The sequence below is a fragment of the Phodopus roborovskii genome, unplaced genomic scaffold (genome assembly GCF_943737965.1).
Source record: "Phodopus roborovskii unplaced genomic scaffold, PHOROB, whole genome shotgun sequence".
In the NCBI taxonomy this organism is placed as follows: Eukaryota; Metazoa; Chordata; class Mammalia; order Rodentia; family Cricetidae; genus Phodopus; species Phodopus roborovskii.
In genome coordinates, this window is record NW_026125059.1 from 11,365,284 (window position 1) to 11,383,242 (window position 17,959).

At 51.0% G+C, this 17,959-nt stretch overlaps 1 protein-coding gene across 1 annotated transcript in view; it reads left to right on the forward strand.

Moving 5' to 3' along the window:
- Ptgis (prostaglandin I2 synthase) overlaps nt 1–17,959 on the forward strand; it is a 36,650-nt gene that overhangs the window by 3,904 nt on the left and 14,787 nt on the right. The window contains exons 2-5 of the mRNA XM_051186006.1: nt 8,483–8,606; nt 11,354–11,532; nt 12,694–12,837; nt 15,019–15,170. Coding sequence (XP_051041963.1) covers nt 8,483–8,606; nt 11,354–11,532; nt 12,694–12,837; nt 15,019–15,170 — 599 coding nt within the window. The remainder of the gene's footprint in view (nt 1–8,482; nt 8,607–11,353; nt 11,533–12,693; nt 12,838–15,018; nt 15,171–17,959) is intronic.

Below are 17,959 nucleotides of genomic sequence, written 5' to 3' on the forward strand. Positions count from 1 at the left end.
CTTTCTTTCTTTTTTTTTTTTTCCTGATTATTTTACATTACAATCATTAAAGATTAAACCCCAATTCTTATATCAAAATACAGTGGAGTCCATCCACTGTAATATTTTCCTGGGCCCTTCCTGAATTGCTGAGAAACTTCCCACTCTGGTATTGTTACTGACCTGAAAGAGTGTCATTTGCCCCAGACCCTGTGGGCCCCAGCAATGGGCCATGGGCTGTGTCTTCCCTAAGGGAAAGGAATCAAACTCTCCCAGGTGGAATCGAAATCTGGAATGATGAACCTTAAAATTATTGGGAGAAAATATCTTGATGTCGAACAAAGAAACACACCAACAATGTGATAGTAACTAGGCAAGGGGATTTCTTTTTTTGTAAAAAGTGCGCGCCATGACCTAAACTGGACTAGCGAGCATGCCAGGGCCAGGGCACTTAGTGTCTATTTTAGTGCAAGTCACAATTGTGTTTTTTCTCCAGGGGCTGGGGTCTGACCTCTCAGTCTTTTTCAGCTGTATACTTTTCAAAGAATCAAGGCAAAGGAAGGGAGGGAATGGTGGGAGAAACTCAGCTGCTCCAAGACTGCGAGACCTGGGAATGATGTAGTCTCACCCATGGGAAACGAAAAGATTTCCATAGAAGTTTCATAAGGTGGGGGAGATTAATGGAATATTGGCACTTGTGGGCTAGCCAACTTTTTATAGAAAAACAAAACCAAAAACATTCCTCCCGTGGGCACCTGGGGAAGTAATTGAGAAGGCTTGGGGAGGAGGCGTGGGTATGGAAGATCCTGGCCTCTTGGGGTAACCCTTCTCACCTGCCTAAAAGCACTCTGGTTATTCCCGTTAAAGTATTTTTTAATTTTATGCATGTGAGGCTTTTGCCTGAATGTATGTCTGTAAACCATATGTATGACGTCAGATCTCCTGGAACTGGAGTTACAGATGGCGTGAGCCATTCAATGTGGGTGCCAGGAATGGATTCCGGGTCCTCTGGAAGAGCATCCAGTTCTCTTGACTACTGAGCCATCTCTCCTTTGTTACCCTCTTCTTAGAGGAGGAAACATAACTTGCTAGAGCTCTGCCCTGGTTAAGACTCTGGGCTACAGGCATTTTCCATTCCCTGGAACGATGACTTCTTTCCTTTTCCTTACGTTGCTTCGCTGATCTGACCACTCAAAAATCCCAGATGATAAGATCCACAGCTGGGAACCAAACAATCCCATGGAAGGAAAAGATAGGCAAGTGTTGGAGGACAAGTTCGTGGGCGGGCCCCAAAGTTTGGGTGGAAATACGAGAGGCTCTCCTCCACCCTACCCCATTCCTTTCTCCTGACCAAACCTGGGGGTGACTTCTACCACCCCATCACACCACCGAGGTTTGACTGGCTGGGCAGAAAGTACATGCCATATCTACCCTTCAATTCCCCGGGTTCCTAGGTCCCTACTTGTCCCAGCAAAACTAGACTATGCGAGTGGGTGGGTGACTGTGCCTGCCCTCCAACATTTACAACACCCCCAAAACAAACCTTCAATTTTGTTTTTAAATAAGAACATTGTTTTCAGAAAAAGAGGCTTACTACACAGCGTTAAGGAAGCAGGTCACAATTACAATCATTTAGCAGGGTGTGATTCGGTGCCTGTTACCTAAGATTGTCCGCGGCCTGAGAGTCCCAGTTAGTAACGAGGACAAAGGCAACACAGAACCGCCTCTCTCCCGGAACTCTACATTCTCACCACCTGTTGGTTGATGTTCCTTCCAGAACAAATGCCAAGCTCAGTCATAGGAAAGACAGCAGAGGTGGCCTGGGGTTTTTCTCAGGCCCCACGTGAGTCCCACACTGTGTTAAATGTCATGAACTTTGTACTCTTAGAAGGTTCAACTATACCTAAGATGAATGACCCAAGAACCCCTTTCATCCATATTTGTTTAAAATATTACAGATGTTACGATGTTTTTCTCCCAAATGTTCCAGAACATGTATCGAAAAGGGAGAGTCTTAATTCCGTGATCCTGTCAGAGTAAAGAACAATTCTTACTAGCTTGCACGTCCCCGTCCAGATGCAGATTTCTGTAACTATAAGACTTTAACATCTTGTTTAATGTCTGTGACTGTTCTCTCTGGGGACAGTGTGGACAGCTGGAGATAGGGGGATGGGGAGGTGGAGTTAGGAATCTGCTGTATGGGCCCGGTGAGTCTAGTCACTTGCCAAGTAGTTACCAGCAACATTCTTTCTGCTTTCCAGGCCTCAGTTTCCCCATTGGTACTCTGAGGTAGCTTGCAGAGGTGCGTATGCGCTTACTAGCTGACCGTGTGGGCATCCTTGAGAGATGTCTCAAGGGTGGGATTCTTAGCTGAGGGATTAGAGAGGTCCTCTGTATTATTGAGGAAGGCATGGCCTGGGCAGGAGGCAAGATTACTATGCAGAAATGGATGTCATTTTAACAGGTATAAAACAGAGGTAACTAAATTGGTCCAACTGTAAGTTTAGTTCTTCCCGGTACCCAGTGGGGCTGGGAGGGGGTGGGTGCAGGGCTTCACACAAAATCCAGTCTTCCATCTTCCTGTAGAAATGGGAAAACACAGCCACACTTCCTGGATTTGGGGGCCTAGCTCTCTCTAAACCTCACAACAGCCCCTGCCTCCTCCTGCTGTTGCTCCAGCACGCAGCTGGTCTGTCCGCCACAGGGTCCTCTGCTGTGTTATGGGGAGCCATATGTAATAAGTAATTTGACAGTCTGTTTGCTTCGAAAACAAAGTCCAAACTAAGAACCTGCCCTGAGGAGGCCGTGGGCTGCTACCAAAGCTTTCTCTGAGGGTTTGTTTACGAGTATTTATTTATGCTTGTGTGTGCATGTGTGTGAGAACGTGTACTGTGGCCTGTGTGTGGAGGTCAGAGGACAACTTGGGGGAGTTGGTTCTCACCTTCCACTTAGGGGTTGCCAGGCTTGGCAAGCGACTTTACCCACTGACAGATGCCCACTGGCCCCTTCTTGTGTATACACGTTTGTGTGTGTGCTATGCTCCTGTGGTGTGGAGGAGTCCAGGGCTAGACACGTGCTATTGCCCTCAATTGCCCTCCACCTTAATTTTTGAGTCAGTCTTTCACTGAGCCCGAAGCTCCAAAAGCAGTTACGCTTGGCTTTTTTTTTTTTTTTTTTTTTTTTTTTTTTTGTGGATGTCGATGACCTGAAAATCCTCTTTCTCTCTTCGTTCTTTTTCATTTTTGAGACAGTCTTATGGATTCCAGGCTGGTCTTGAGTATGACCTTGAACTCCTGATCCTCCTGCCAGGGTGCCAGGGGTTTACACTCTGTTTATTCATGCTGAGGATAACCCCAGGGCTTCATGCACGCCTTGCAAGCATTTTACCTACAAAGCCACAGCCCATCAGCTGCCATCTGCTTCTTCTAACAGGCTGTGAAGCAGGGAAGCAACATGTAATAGTTTTAGAAGAGCCTGTGTTAGTGGCATACAGGATCCCTGGAGGCCTGTGGGTGGGCTCTGGAGGAAGGCTGGGCTAAGTAGGTTAAAGAGAAAGTTTACCCACCAGTGGAGATGACCTGAGCCCTGCTCCGTTTCCCAGAAAATTCTCCCAGGGTTCTCCCTCTGCTTGCACAGAGAGGTTGGGCAGCCTACCAGCATTGCACAGCCAATCCAGCCAGCCTCTGAGCTGGATGTCCCAGAACCAGGAGTGCATGCCAGGCACTTCACCTGCCTTGATTTCTTGACCCTGAGTCTATGTGCACAATGGACTCATGTGAGTATAGTCTTTAAGCACCTACTAAGTTCCAGGGACAGTTTCCAGAGTTTGAGTGAACACTAGGTGCCCTGCTCTCTTGAAATATGGCACCCAGTGAAGACACCATCCTCAAGCCAGGGTCACCGTAGTGTGAGTGACAGCCACCACAGGCTCCCTACCCTGGTTCACAAAGGCTGTGGCAGAGCTGGCTCTGGGGTCTATGAGTGAGGACCCACCAGAGTCTGAGGTCCCTACCATCCAGGAGAGACCAAAGGGAGCTCTTGGTGTCTGAACGTGGAACCCAGGAGGGGAGGGCCAAGCCTCAAGTACTTCCCTCCCCCAACTGCTGGCCTGGCAGCTCCTCAAAAGAGTGAGAGTGTCAATTAGCCTTGGGAGACCACAGGCTCTGAAATAGAACCTCCTTAGCCCCAGCTGTCCACAGGCTGAGTCACTCTGGAATGTGGCCTGGGCTTGGATTGGCTTGGGGTCCAGTGCAGGGGAGACGCTGGCTGCCTGAGGGGCTGGGCGCCCAGGCTCCAGCTTCCTGCCTTTGTCTGCGCCTTCTTGGGCTTCTCTGTGGGAAGAAGGGCATGGCCAGAAATAACACCTGGTCCCCCGCACCATCGCCACGGTAGGGTAAAGCCACGGAAGAAGCCCCTCTGGCCCAGGGACAATCACAGGTGGGGGTGGGGTACCACATGGGAGCCCAGCACTCTGGACCATGGGGGACCTCCAGGCAAGGATCTCAGCCTCTCCATGCCTCCGTTTTCTCCACTGTAAAGTGGGCGCTGTGGTCCTCACAGTGTCGGGGGAGGAGTCACTGAGTCAGGAGGGAGGAGCCACCGAGTGTCAGTAGGAGCCACTGATTTCTGGGCTCTGAACAGCTGCTACTACCCAGCAAAGCAACACTGGCCAGTGTTATGGTGGGGCCGTTTCTCAGTAAAGGACACTCAGGCGGCTTCTGGGTCCTTCTCCCACTCACTCCTGGCTGCCAGGTGTCAGGTGATCTCCTCGATCTTCACCCTCGTCAGATGGACAGTGTTCACAAGGCAGCTCTTCCCACTTTATAGACCAGGAAACAGGCAGAGAACAACCAAGTCATAAGCTGGCAGGGAGTACCTCTGGGATTTGAAGCCAGGAAGTCTGGTGTCCAAGTCTGGGTGGTGCCCACTGGCCTTCCGGCCTCTCTTGCACAACCAACTTCTCCTGCTCTTGATCCCGGACTTGGGCAGGTGCACATTGGCTAGTGACAGCCGGCCTAGCCCTGGGCTTCAAAGGGACTGGGAAGGAAGAAGGCCCCTGGCAGCTCCAGGAAACCCCTTGCAGAGGAGACATGCTGGCTTTGTTGGTCTCTGGGCTTGCCAATGACTCAGAAGCAGTCTACTGAGGGAAAGCTGAGGGGCTGGAGGGCGAGGCACTTCCTGTGTCGCCCAACATCACCTGTGGGTCTGCTTCAGTCTTGCCCAGCCTTGGCCCTCTTGTCCCGCACACCTCTGGCCCCCACTCTCTAGGGACTCTGGAGGTGTGGAGGGCAGAGGGAGAAGGGTAGGGGGAAGCCCGTGCTCTCCTGAATTGCCGGATGTGAACCAAAGGCCCTCACTCTGGGAGTGGGAGAGCCGATGCCAGGCCTTCCCTTTTGGACAGTCGCCAGAATCTCTTGACCCCGCCCTCCTTCCTCGCCCCTCTCTACTGCTGCCCTTTATAAAAGCAGCTGAGTCCCTGACAGACTCCTGCTCCACCCCTCCACGGGATCCTCAATGTTTGGCGTAGAAGCCAGACTCTCCTTGACCTTCGGGCTCTCATGGTTCTCAAGGTCATCTCTAACAGCCTCTGTCACGCCTCTATGCATGCTGCCATCCCAGGGCCTCAGCCCCTGCCCTCCCCTTGCCAGTAGGTTCTCGTCCCCCCCTGCCTGAGTGTTCTCACCGTCAGCCCCTTCCCTGGGGACACACATCTTCCTTCATGCTCTTCTTCCATGCGGTCTTTCACTGTCCTAGCCATTGCCCTGTACTTTTCACTTGATGGGATGTAATTCACATACCATAAAATTCGCCACTTAAAACTATAACTCAACGTTTTTGTATAGTCAGGGAGCTGGACAGCCGTCATCCCTGCTTCCAGAACATTTCTCTCCAAACAGAACCCCTGAATCTGTTGGCAGATGTTCTCCGCCCTTGTTTCCCAGGCAGCCTCTAATCTATGCCTAGCCCACTGGCTCTCCCGACTCTTGGGTCTCGCTTCTACTTAGCTTCGTTTTTCTTTAAGGCTGAAAACTCTTCCGCAGCGTGGACACACCACATTTAGCTGTTTCTGCTCCAAGGCTGTTATGAGCAGCACTACTGTGAGTGGCCTGCCTATGTGTGAACACGTTTCTCTTTCTCGGGGATAAATTGCTTCCTCGTGTATTATGCGCAACTGTTAAGGAACTGCCAGTTTCTAAAACAACTGCAACCATCCATGTGTTCCAGTTTCCTATTATTTATTTATTTTTGTGGGGTTTTTCTTGTTTTGTTTTGTTTTTTTCAAGACAGGGTTTCTCTGCATAGCTTTGGAGCCTGTCCTGGCACTCACACTGTAGACCAGGCTGGCCTCCAACTCACAAAGATCCACCTGCCTCTGCCTCCCAAGTGCTGGGATTAAAGGCGTGCGCCACCACCATCTGGTGTGTTCCAGTTTCTACACATCCTTGCAAACCCTTGTTTTCCTTTAAATGTTAGAAAGAAAGGAAGAAAGGAAGAACTGCAGCCATTAGAGTGTGTACAAAATAGTGCCTTGTGATTTTGTTTACCCTTGCCCAGGAAAATAAATGCCCGCTGCTCATTTTAGCATCTTCTTTGGGGAACCATCCTGTTCAAATTCTTTGCTTGTTTTAGTTGTTGGTTTTTGAAAGAGTCTTCATCGAAGCTGATCTCAAAATCATGATTCTCCTGCCTTAGCCTCTTGAGCGCTGGGATTCCAGGCCTGGCCACCATGTCTGGCTCTTCTTTTTTTTAATTTCTTTTTTTTTTAGACAGGGGTTTTCTCTGTGTAGCCCTGGCTGTCCTGGCACTCACTCTATAGACCAGACAGAATCTGGCTCATTTTTAAATATATATATATATATTTATCTGCAATGTTGGGGATTGACACTCCACAGCTTCGTGACTGATAGGCATACACTGTACCACTGCAGGCTGGCTCCAAACTCACAGAGATCTGCCTGCCTCTGCCTCTGCCTCCTGAGTGCTGGGACTAAAGGTGTGTGCCACCACAGATTGGGTTTCAGGCTCATGAATTTTGAAACTAGGCTGTTTGTTCTCTGTGGCTGAACCGTGTCTCTCTTGTTCACTCCCTAATGGGTCTGGGGGCATCGGCCCAGGTCTCTGCTCTGTCTTCTCCAGTATCCAGGTTAATGTCTGCCTTGTGGTTAATGTTTGGTGAGTGAGTGAATGAACCACAGCATGAGGAGAGTTATGACAGTTCACTCATTCATTCATTTGTTGGCTTTCATTCACTGAGTAAATCACTGTCAGTTATTCACACATTGGTCACTCATTTCTTCAGTCACTCATTCATTCACCGCATCCCTATGGTTCTGGTGATTCTCCGTCTGAGACAGGGAGCTCCCAGGGGCTTCCTCAGCTCCTGGTTCCTCCCACGGAGTTGGCAGATGAGATGTAACTTCCTATAGAAACTGAGCACAGGCGCTGTGAGTCTGGGTGGTAGTTAGTTATTGTATTTCAAGCTAGCAGCTGGTCCTGGGTTAGGGTGGGGATGGGCAGAGTCCACATGGAAGGGAAGCCAACTGCAGAGACTGACCCTTATATTCCTTTCCTGATTTGAATTCCTTTGCCTGGAGAAGTCCCATCTCCCCATCAGGACTGGCCCATTATGAAGAAAGCTTGTTTTAAAGTCTGTTCCCTGGGGCTGGAGAGACGGCTCCCCTGTTATGGTGCTTGCTGCTCTTTTAGAGGACCTGGTAGAGTTCCCAACATCCATGCTGGGCTGCTCACAACTCTCCAGGCCTTGTGGTAGGATCCTGCAAGAACCTTACATTGCTCCTTTCCCCGGGAACCCTGGCCCTGAACAGTGCAGACATAGCCTTTGTGGGGAGATGAGGCAGCCTGCATTTTGGCCTTCCTCCAGGCCATACACGGAGGGCTGTCAGGTTTGCATCCATGGAGAGGGGTAATGAACCCTGTGTCCTTGCCATGGATACCACCCTCTTCCTGTGGGCAGGAGAGGGAATGTGAGATGGCCCAAGCCCAGACTGGCTCAGAGGACTCTGCCCTTCTGCTGGGTTCTGGAAGCTTCCTCCCATGGGGAGTCACCTATGCAGTAGACCCTGCCTGGCTCCTAGGACCCACCCTCACCTTATACAGAGGCTAATGGGACTACAGAACATGACTGCACCGGCCATCTTCGCCACAGACCCTGTCAGGAACCCCACCCCACTCAGACACAGCCACAGTGCTGCTACCCACACGACCACAGGGCCTCACCCAGAACCTTTCTGGCTCTGGCTACAGCCGCACATGCTTGTCCTTACCCTGTTGGCCCACCCACACCTGCTCCCATACTTTCCTTTGAACCCATAGCACCAACCCCAGGGCCTTGATTCTTGCTGCTCATCTTGCTGGAAAGAGGTTTTCTCGCAGAAGAAAAACCCCCAGTTGTCTGTTCAGCGCCTCCTCTGACTTCCCCATGGCCTCTACTCTGTCCCTCCCTTGCTTTATCACATGGTGCTAAGTGCTGTGGTTTCTGCAGGCGACCTGGCGAGCCTCCCTTGGACCTGGGCAGCATCCCCTGGCTGGGCCATGCCTTGGAGTTCGGGAGAGATGCTGCCAGCTTCCTTACCAGGATGAAGGAGAAGCATGGTGACATATTTACTGTGAGTATCTCTAGGAGGAAGGGGTGAGTGACTGGCTCATTGCTGGGGTCACCGACTCCTTCAACATCTACCCACACACTGACCCATCCATCTGTCACTTGTCCAACTACACATCACGTATCAGTCATCAGCAGAGCGCTGTGCTCTAAGGGTGTCTGGAAACAGGCACACCCAGGGATGGGTTTCCACGTTTAAGGTGCTTCTTGATGCAATCAGATCGGGAATTAAGATTAAATATTACACTTCCACCCATCCACTTATCCATCTGTCTTTCTGTATACTCACCCTGCATGTCTATCATCTCTCATCTGTCTATCCTATCTTTTTTAAGATTAATTTCTCTCTCTCTCTCTCTCTCTCTGTGTGTGTGTGTGTGTGTGTGTGTGTGTGTATGATAGTATGATACCTGTTCGGATGACTGCAAAGGCCAGAGAGAAAAGTGTCAGATCCCCCGGAGCTGGAGTTACAGATGGTTGTGAGCCACCATGTGGGTGCTGGGAGCTGAACTCAGGTCCTCTGCAAGAGTAACCAGTTCTCTTAGCCGCTCTCCATCTGTTTTCACCTATCAAAATTCACCCAGCATTCTTCTCTCATTCACCAACATCTGCCCGGCTTCCATCTCCAGATTCCATTTCCACTGACTTCCTCCAGTCTTCTCCCTGCCTTTGTCTCCATCAACCACTGCCTGCCCAGCGCTTACCCTCTATCCATTCAGCGCCTGACTCTGCTTGACTCTCTGCACATGTTTTGTATTTTATCCATCCACCCACCCACCGACCACCCACCCACCCACCTACCCACCACACATCCACCCATCTACCCACCACCCATGCACCCATCCACCCAATCCATCCACCCACCTACCCACCACCCATCCACACACCCACCCATCCACCCACCACCCACCACCCATCCACACACCACCCATCCACCCCCACCCATCTACCCACCACCCATCCACCTATCCATGCAGCCACTCACCTACCCACCCACCCATCTGTGCACCCACCCACCATCCACCCACCCACTCATGCATCCACCCACATGTCTACCCATCTATACACACCTATCTGTTGTGGAATATTATTTTAAGATGTATTACATTCATTTATGCTGTGGAACAGTTGATTAATGATGCAAGGATGTGTTGCATTCTTTTATGCTGTTTTGTTTAACTCTGTGAGGCTGTGCACTTTACCTGCCTAAAACACCTGGTTGATCTAACAAAGAGCTGAACAGCCAATTGCAGGTAGGAGAAAGGATAGGCGGGGCTGGCAGGCAGAGAGGATAAATGGGAGGAGAAATCTGGGGGGAGAGAGAGCTAGGAAGAAGAGGAGGTTGAGGAGTGAGAAAAGAAGGGGCCAGACACCCAGCCACATGGCCGGACATGGAATAAGAAGTAAAGAAGGTATATAGAACAGATTAAGATAAAAGCTCAGAGGCGAAAGGTAGATGGGATGGTTTAAGAAAAGCTGACTAGAAATAAGCCATGATAAGGTAAGGCATTCATAAAAAAGAATAAACCTCTTTGGGAGCTGAGTGATGGGCCCCCAAAGAGCCAAAAAATAAATAAATAAAATAAAAACAAATAACAACAAAACAAAACCCAACAACATTTTGGTGCCCAACATGGGGTGCCATATGTAAACATCGGTTCGGACAAGAAACATCCATTTACACCTACCCATCCATCCATCTACCTACCCACCACCCACCCACGCATCCATCCATCCATCCATCTACCTACCCACCACCCACCCACGCATCCATCCATCCATCTAGCTACACCACCCACCCACGCATCCATCCATCCATTTACCTACACCACCCACCCACGCATCCATCCATTTACCTACACCACCCACCCATGCAACCACCCACTCACCTATCCACTCATTCATCGTTTGTCCATCTTTTCAGCTCCTTCAAGCACCCCTCATTCTCAAATGCTTCCAGCTCTTGGCCCTCCAGCATTCATCCTTCTTAGCATATTGTCACCCATGTCCCTAACATTCTAACATGCATTCATCCACCTAACAAATTAATTGATCTGTCCTGTCCTCAACCTGACACACTCAACCTAACACCCTCTATCTCTCCTTCCTCTTACCTTCTTATTTTCCTCTACCCATCCATTGTTTTCTTCCGTTCATTTCTCCTTCCTATATCAATTCAGTCACCATTAGCATTTACCCATCCACTTACCCACATTTCCATTCATCTGTTCACTTATCCACCTACCCACCTACTCATCTACAGTTAGTCTGCTAGCATTTACCCAGTCATGTCCACCCATCCACTCACCCTCCCCTTTTTGTGGTAATGGGGGTTGAACTCAGGACCTCTTGCATGCTACGCAAGTGCCATACCATTTTTCATTTTTATACCCCAGCCCTCTCTCTCTCTTCATTTGGAGCAGGATCTTACTATTACCTGGGTTGGCCTGGAACTCACTCTAATCCAGACAGACCTTGAAGTTGGGATCCTCCTGCCTCAGCTTCTTGAGTAGCTGTGATTATAGGCCTGGCTACAACCTTTGATTTTAGAAGGCTTTAGCTGGTCTTAGCCCTGCTTCTTTCCAGCATGGAGACTTTGTTCACAGTGTCCCTTCTCCCAGCCTAGATGGGCGAGTGGCGGTCCCTAGCTCACAGAATTGGTGGGACAATCAAGAATGATGCCGGTGGGGCCAGTGCTTGCCCACAGATGGCTGAATGCAGAGTGCTGCCACCATTCCCAACCTCCAACAGGTGCTGGTGGGAGGCAGATGTGTCACTGTCCTCCTGGACCCACACTCCTATGATACGGTGGTGTGGGAGCCGCGCACACGGCTGGACTTCCACCCTTATGCCATCTTCCTCATGGAGAGGATTTTTGATCTGCAGCTTCCACATTTTAACCCCAGTGAGGAGAAGGCCAAGATGAAGCCGTGAGTACAGAGCTGGGCCTGTGGGTGGGCCTGGGCTGGGTTGTTTGGCCTGTCTTAGTCATGGTTTCTCATGACTCATGAAACACCATGAGCAAAGCATCTTGGGAGAGGAAAGGGTTTATTTGGCTCACACTTCCACATCATAGTCCATCATTGGAGGAAGTCAGGACATGAACTCAAACAGGGCAGGATCCTGGAGGCAGGAACTGATGCAGAGGCCATGGAGGGTGCTGCTTACTGGCTTGCTCCCTAAGGCTTGCTTAGTCTGTTTTCTTATAGAACCCAGGACCACCTGCCCCAGGATGGCCCCACCCACAATGGGATGAGCCCTCCCCCATCAATCATTAATTAAGAAACTGTCCTATACAGGCTTGCCTACCGCCTGATCTTATGGAGGCATTTTCTCAATTGAGGTTCCTTCCTCTCTAATAACTCTAGCCTGTGTCTAGTTAATATAATACTAGCTAGCACATCCATGAAGCCACTGTCCCAGAAAGACAGTTAAAAACAAATGCAACTGGAATCACTGTCTGGCCCACACCTGCTGGTCCTTGTCGCCACCACTAGGTTCCACAGGTAGCACCACGCCCTAGACGCTCCTCCGGTCACTTGCTGCCAATTGTGGCTTAGATGGAGCTTTAGTGTAGACAGAGCACCTCTCACCCTCTGCTCTGAGCAGCAGCTCCCCAGGCTCTGCTAGCAAGAAGGAGACCCAGTATGGACCTCACTCTTGCCACATGCTCCCTAGACTTTGTCACTCAGGTGCACACGAAGGGACCAGGTTAGTGGCCCAATCTCTCTTTGTCTCATCTGAAACTGTAGTTGCAGCCTTCTGCTGGATTTCACGGCGAAGGAGCTGGCTAGGCTCTTTCCCAGGCCCACCTTGTCCTGAAGCTCGTGGAAAGCCCACGGGTCCCTTGTCCATGTTTGTGCACCAGGCTAGGACAGACTGCTCTGGCCAAGAGCTCATAATGTGGAGTGGGGCCGACTAGGGTTCAGCCCCACACTGGCTGTGTGGCCTTGTCCTGATGCTGTCCTTCATGCCTGAGTTTCTCCGCTGTAAAAGTGTCTCGGTGGTAACTGTCATTCCTTTGACATGCGCACGGTCTTTTCTCTGAGTACCCCAAGTGGTGAGTAGCTAACTTCTGTTGCTGGCCGCAGGATGCTGATGCACAGAGACCTGCAGGCGCTCACAGAAGCCATGTACACCAACCTCCGGACGGTCCTGCTGGGCGACTCCACAGAGGCAGCCAGTGGCTGGCGTGAGACAGGTCTCCTTGATTTTGCCTACAGCTCCCTACTGAGGTGAGCCCACAACCCTGCCGTGGCCAAGGGGGGGGTACCCTGTAGGTGATGCTTGAAGCAGAATGTAGGAGGGGAACATTCAGGCGAGACCCCAAACTCACCTCACATGACTTGAGCTGTAAAGCAGACGCTAGTTGTGAAAGGGCCCCAAGTGTTCCCTGGGGCAGGAGTTGCCTCTTTGGCTTCACAGAGCATCTGTGCTGGGGTTTAGACTCTGGCTTTCAGAGGCCAGCAGAGAGGATGCTTGGGGGACCAGGGAGCTTATCCTGAGGCCAGACTCATGACTGTAGTAAAAACAGTACAGCCAAGCGCAAATCCTTCAGCTGCGCTGTGTCCTCAATGGTCCCATGGGACACAGCAGAGACCATAGCAAATGAGTTCCTTCTGCCTGAGAAGGCACAGATCCAGAGATAGGACATCAGGGGGTGCTTTTAGTCTCAGTGATGAGGTCTAACTGTGGGGCTGAGGGGTGCCTGCTGTACCAAGACCCTGGTGAGGAAACGGCATGTGCAAAGTTCCTGGTGGGAAGGAGCCGGGTGAAGGGGCCGGTATGGCTACAGCAATGGGGGCAAGTGACAGAGGGGGAACAGGTGGAGACGTCTGCAGAAGCCAGTCTCACAGCCTGCAGGAAGACCTCGGGATGGAGGCTTAGCCGGGCGGCAGTGGTGCTCCCTTGGGGACTTACAAAGGGCCCGCTACAATCTCATGTGTAAGCTTTACGCTCCCGTGTAGGGGACATCTATAGGTGCGAACCAGGCAGAGGGACCCACTCATAGGTGAGTCCCAGTGGCAGCCTGTGCCTGGGAGAATGCGCAGTGGACAGGACCTACTGAAGGCTTTTAACAGGTGGCTAGGGACCGGGGACTGGGCATCTCCATGGTTTGCAGAGCCGCTTAAAAAGAACAAGACATTGTAACTATCCCCAGAAGTTCAGAGCCACACACGTGCATTTCTGATAAAGGGCAACTGTTTGTTGGCTACACACTGGTGGCATCAGGTCTGTGTGGAATGGATGGGTAAACTCACTTCGTGTCCCATAAGGTGGTAATTTACAGACTCCACTCGTTAGATGGGAAAACTGAGACCTGGGGACTCACCTGGAGTCCCTGTCCGGGTCATAAGCGGCTGCTCACAGCCACGCCTTCAGTGTGGCTCCCTGTTCATGTGATGTTGGCTCCCCTGTTCTTCAAGATGAAGATCTAATTTAAAGATAGCTGAATCTGACCGGTTCTGGCACCGAGTGCCACCTAGTGGCCTCCTTGAACCACTTACGCTTACAGGGAAGCTGACTTAGGTTCTGGGCTGTGTCTTGCTCTTATCTACCCAGAGTATAGTCAGGAGAGGGGAGGGAGAGAAACTTCCAGGCTGAGGCTGAGGTAAGGGTAAGGTTGAGCTTGGTCTCTGACCCTTCACTGTTCCTAGGGGGAGGTGGGCTTCTTGTTAGCCTAGAGGACAGAGAAGAGTCCCCTACGCTGAGGGCTTGTCTCCAGGGACACAGACACTAGCCTGGCCTGGGAAAGGGAAGTGATGGTGACCCTGAAGGCTCCTGTCAGAGACTTGGATAACCTGCCAGCAGAGTTCTCGGGAGTGCGTTCTACTTATCTACCAATCTTTCTAGTCACCCCATCACCACATCCACCCATTCCCTCACCCATTCAACTATCCATCCATCTGCTCACCTTCCTACTCACCACCCATGCACCCACTCATCCCTCCCTGTGTCCCCCCACCCATCCACACCCACCCACCCCCTCATCCGTCTGTGTATCCGCCAACCCAGCCTCTCAGGTATTTCTCCATCGTCCTACCGCCGCCCCCACCCAGCATTCATTGCAGGCCCTACTGCCGCATACACTGTGTGGGTGAGGTGCAGGCTGTGGCCTAAGCGTGGATCTCTCTGTCTCACCCCCCTCATTCTGGTGTCCCCCATCTTCCTGCTTGGAAAACCCTCTTCTGGGAGACCCGTGACTGGAGGAGCTCAAGCAGGGGGAGCGGTGGGCTGTTTTATCCTGTTGTGGTGTAAAACACTCTGACTCGAAGCAACTTGGGGAAGAAAGGATTTATTTCATCTTACATTTATAGGTCTCAGCCTGAGGGATGTCAGGACAGGAACTAAAGAGAGGAACCTGAGGCAGGGCAGGGACTAAAGACAGGAATGTGACTTGTTGCTGTCATCCCCAGAGCCGGCTACCTGACCCTGTATGGAGTGGAGGCCTTGCCACGCACCCATGAGAGCCAAGCCCAGGACCGTGTCCACTCGGGTGATGTCTTCCACACCTTCCGCCAGCTGGATCTGCTGCTCCCCAAACTGGCTCGAGGCTCCTTGTCAGCGGGTAGGCACCATGAGGATACATCAGAAATGGGTGGTAGGCTGTCTTAGAGCTTCTGTTGCTGTGAAGAGACATCACGACAACAGTAACTCTGATGAAGGAAAAACATTGGGGTGGCTTACATTTTCAGAGGTTCGGTCCATTATCATCATGGTGGGACATGGCAGCATGCAGGCAGACGTGGTGCTGGAGAAGGAGCCCAGAGTCCTGCGTCTTGACTCACAGGAAACAGGAAGTGGTCTGTCTCACTGGGTGTGGCTTGAGCATATATGAAATCTTTAACCTGCCTCCAACAAGACCACACCTACTCCAACAAGGCCACACCTCCTAATAATGCCTTCCCTTTGGGGATCATTTTCTTTCAAATCATCATAGGCCCCATGCACAGACCGAATGGTATTTCCCTCAATAAGCAACAAAAGCCAGGCTTGGTGGCACATTCCTTTAGTCCCAGCACTTGGGAGGCAGAGGCAGGCGGTTGTCTATGAGTTTGAGGCCAGCCTGCTCTACATAGCAAGCTCTAGGATAGCCGAGGCTACATAATGAGATCCTGTCTCAAGCAACCAAAAATTAAAGTAATTAATTAATACAAAAGAAACAGTAAAAACCCTGCTGTGATAAAGTATCCAAGGGAAACATTTTAAAGACAGAAGGCTCTATTTTGACTCTTGGTTTCAAAGGTTTCAATCCACAGCCACCTGGCTCTGTTGCTGTTGGCCTGAGGTGTGGCTGCCAAGTAGGTGCACTTGGCAGAGGAGGCCGCTTGCTTCGTGGCAGCCAGGAAGTGGACAAAGCTGGTCTTGGGGAAAAGGCACACTCTTCAAAGACACATCCCCAATACCACTAGCCCTTTCTAGCAGTAAACTCTGCTGGGCATTAACCTATCCGTGAGTCTGTGTCCCACACTCCAGCTCTCTCTCCATAATGCCACCAACTGGGTACCAAACCATCAGTACATGAGCCTGTTGGGGACACATTTCATATCCAGACTATGGCGGTCCATTTGGATTCAGAGCTCTTGAGGAGACCAGGCCAAGTGCACATTTGATGGGAGCCATGAGGAGGCCGGGAAGAGCCACACGTTCCGGAATCTCTGGCGGCTTTGAGCTAGCCACTTCTCTCTGTCCCCTGCTCTGATGGCACAGCCCAGAAGACAGACTCTGGGCTCCACCTCTCCATGTCTCTGATCTCACTGTCAGATGGGAAGGCGGCACCATCTTAGAAAGTGGCAGTTTGGGTTAGCCAAGGTCGTAGCAGCATCGCTTACCGAGGACTTCATTCTGAGTGTCAGCCAGGCCGAGTGTGCTCACATCTGACTACAGTTTAGTTTGTTTGTTTGTGGTTGTTGTTTTGAGACAGGGTTTCTCTGCATAGTCCTGGCTGCCCTGGAACTTGTTCTGTAGACCAGGCTGTCCTTGAACTCACAGAAATCTGTTTGCCTCTGCCTCCTGAGCCTGTGCCACCACCTGGCACATTTTAGTTTTTTTTTTTTTTTTTTTAGTATGTTTTCTTTCTGCTTCATTTTGCTTTTTTTGAAACAGAGTCTCTCTGTAGAGCAGGCTGGTCTTAAATTTAGGATCCTTTTACCTCAGCCTCCCAAGAGCTAGGATTACAGGGGTCATAGCCATGGTGCAATTCACATGCCTACCCAGAAGACCAGGCATCTGCCATGCCCTAGGGCCACCACCTGCCTTTCTGTTGGTTTGCCAGCCTGCTTGGTAGATGCTGGTAGCTTTCTGTTGTCACTTGCATATTGTCATAGCATTGTCAGAATTCAGTCATTGGCCTTCAAATTCTTGCCAATGTGGAGGGCAGAAACGGGGCATCAGCGTCCTCATTTCCCTACCTACCATGCCAAAGCATCATTTGGCTTCTCTGGCCGCTGCTCATAGTTTCTGGGAGCTGTTCACTGCCTAGCGCAGTGCAGTCCCTGCGGGCTGACGTTCTAGAGCCCCCTTTGCAGACAATAAAAAAGCTGAGCGAGGATCACACAGATGAAGTCGCTTGTCACACACAGATGCAGCAGGTAGGTGGCGGAGTAGGCAACATGCATGCTTTGTCTGATTGCAAATTCCGGAGTATTAAATGTGTGTTCCAGCCCGGTACTAGTTGCTTCTCCAGAAAAATGGCTTTCTTTGTCATCCCTCCCTCTTTGGAAGCTTAGTGATGCACAGGACACGTCCATGAAAGGCTGCGTTTCCCAGTGTGAGCAGCAGGTGGTAGTGTTGGTCAGTCGCCCTGAGGCAGAAGCAAGCTGTTCACCGACCTTGTGAAGACCTACTAGGCAAAACCCACCAAATATCAAACATACATCTTTTTCTCCCACGCTCCTTCTCCCAGGAAGTGGTCCTCCAGAAATACTCACGTATGGTAGCAGAGGAAGATACTCAGGGCCACGCTGCCTGTGACAGCCGGAGCTAGAACTCACCTTGGGCCAGAGTAGGGGCTGACTAGAGAATGAGGCATTGTATGAGAGCAGACCGCACTCTGCGAAGCGGAAGGGGATGAAACCCATGGTGCTGGTGACTGAGGTGCAGAGCATTGGCCAGAGCCTTTCACCTCCATCCAGATGTGGCGGTGATGTTTGGACTTCACCTTTGAGGAGTTCGATGAGGCAGGGAGAATGAAATTTACAGCATACCCACCGTGGACTCTTAGGTCGCTGCCTCTCCTCCCCCTCCTCCACCAGGCAGCCAAGGATGACTCTGAACTTCCAATCCTCTTGCCTCCACTCCTGAGTCCCGGGATCGAAGGTGTGCACCCACACCTCGTTTGCTTTCTCCCAGTGTTCC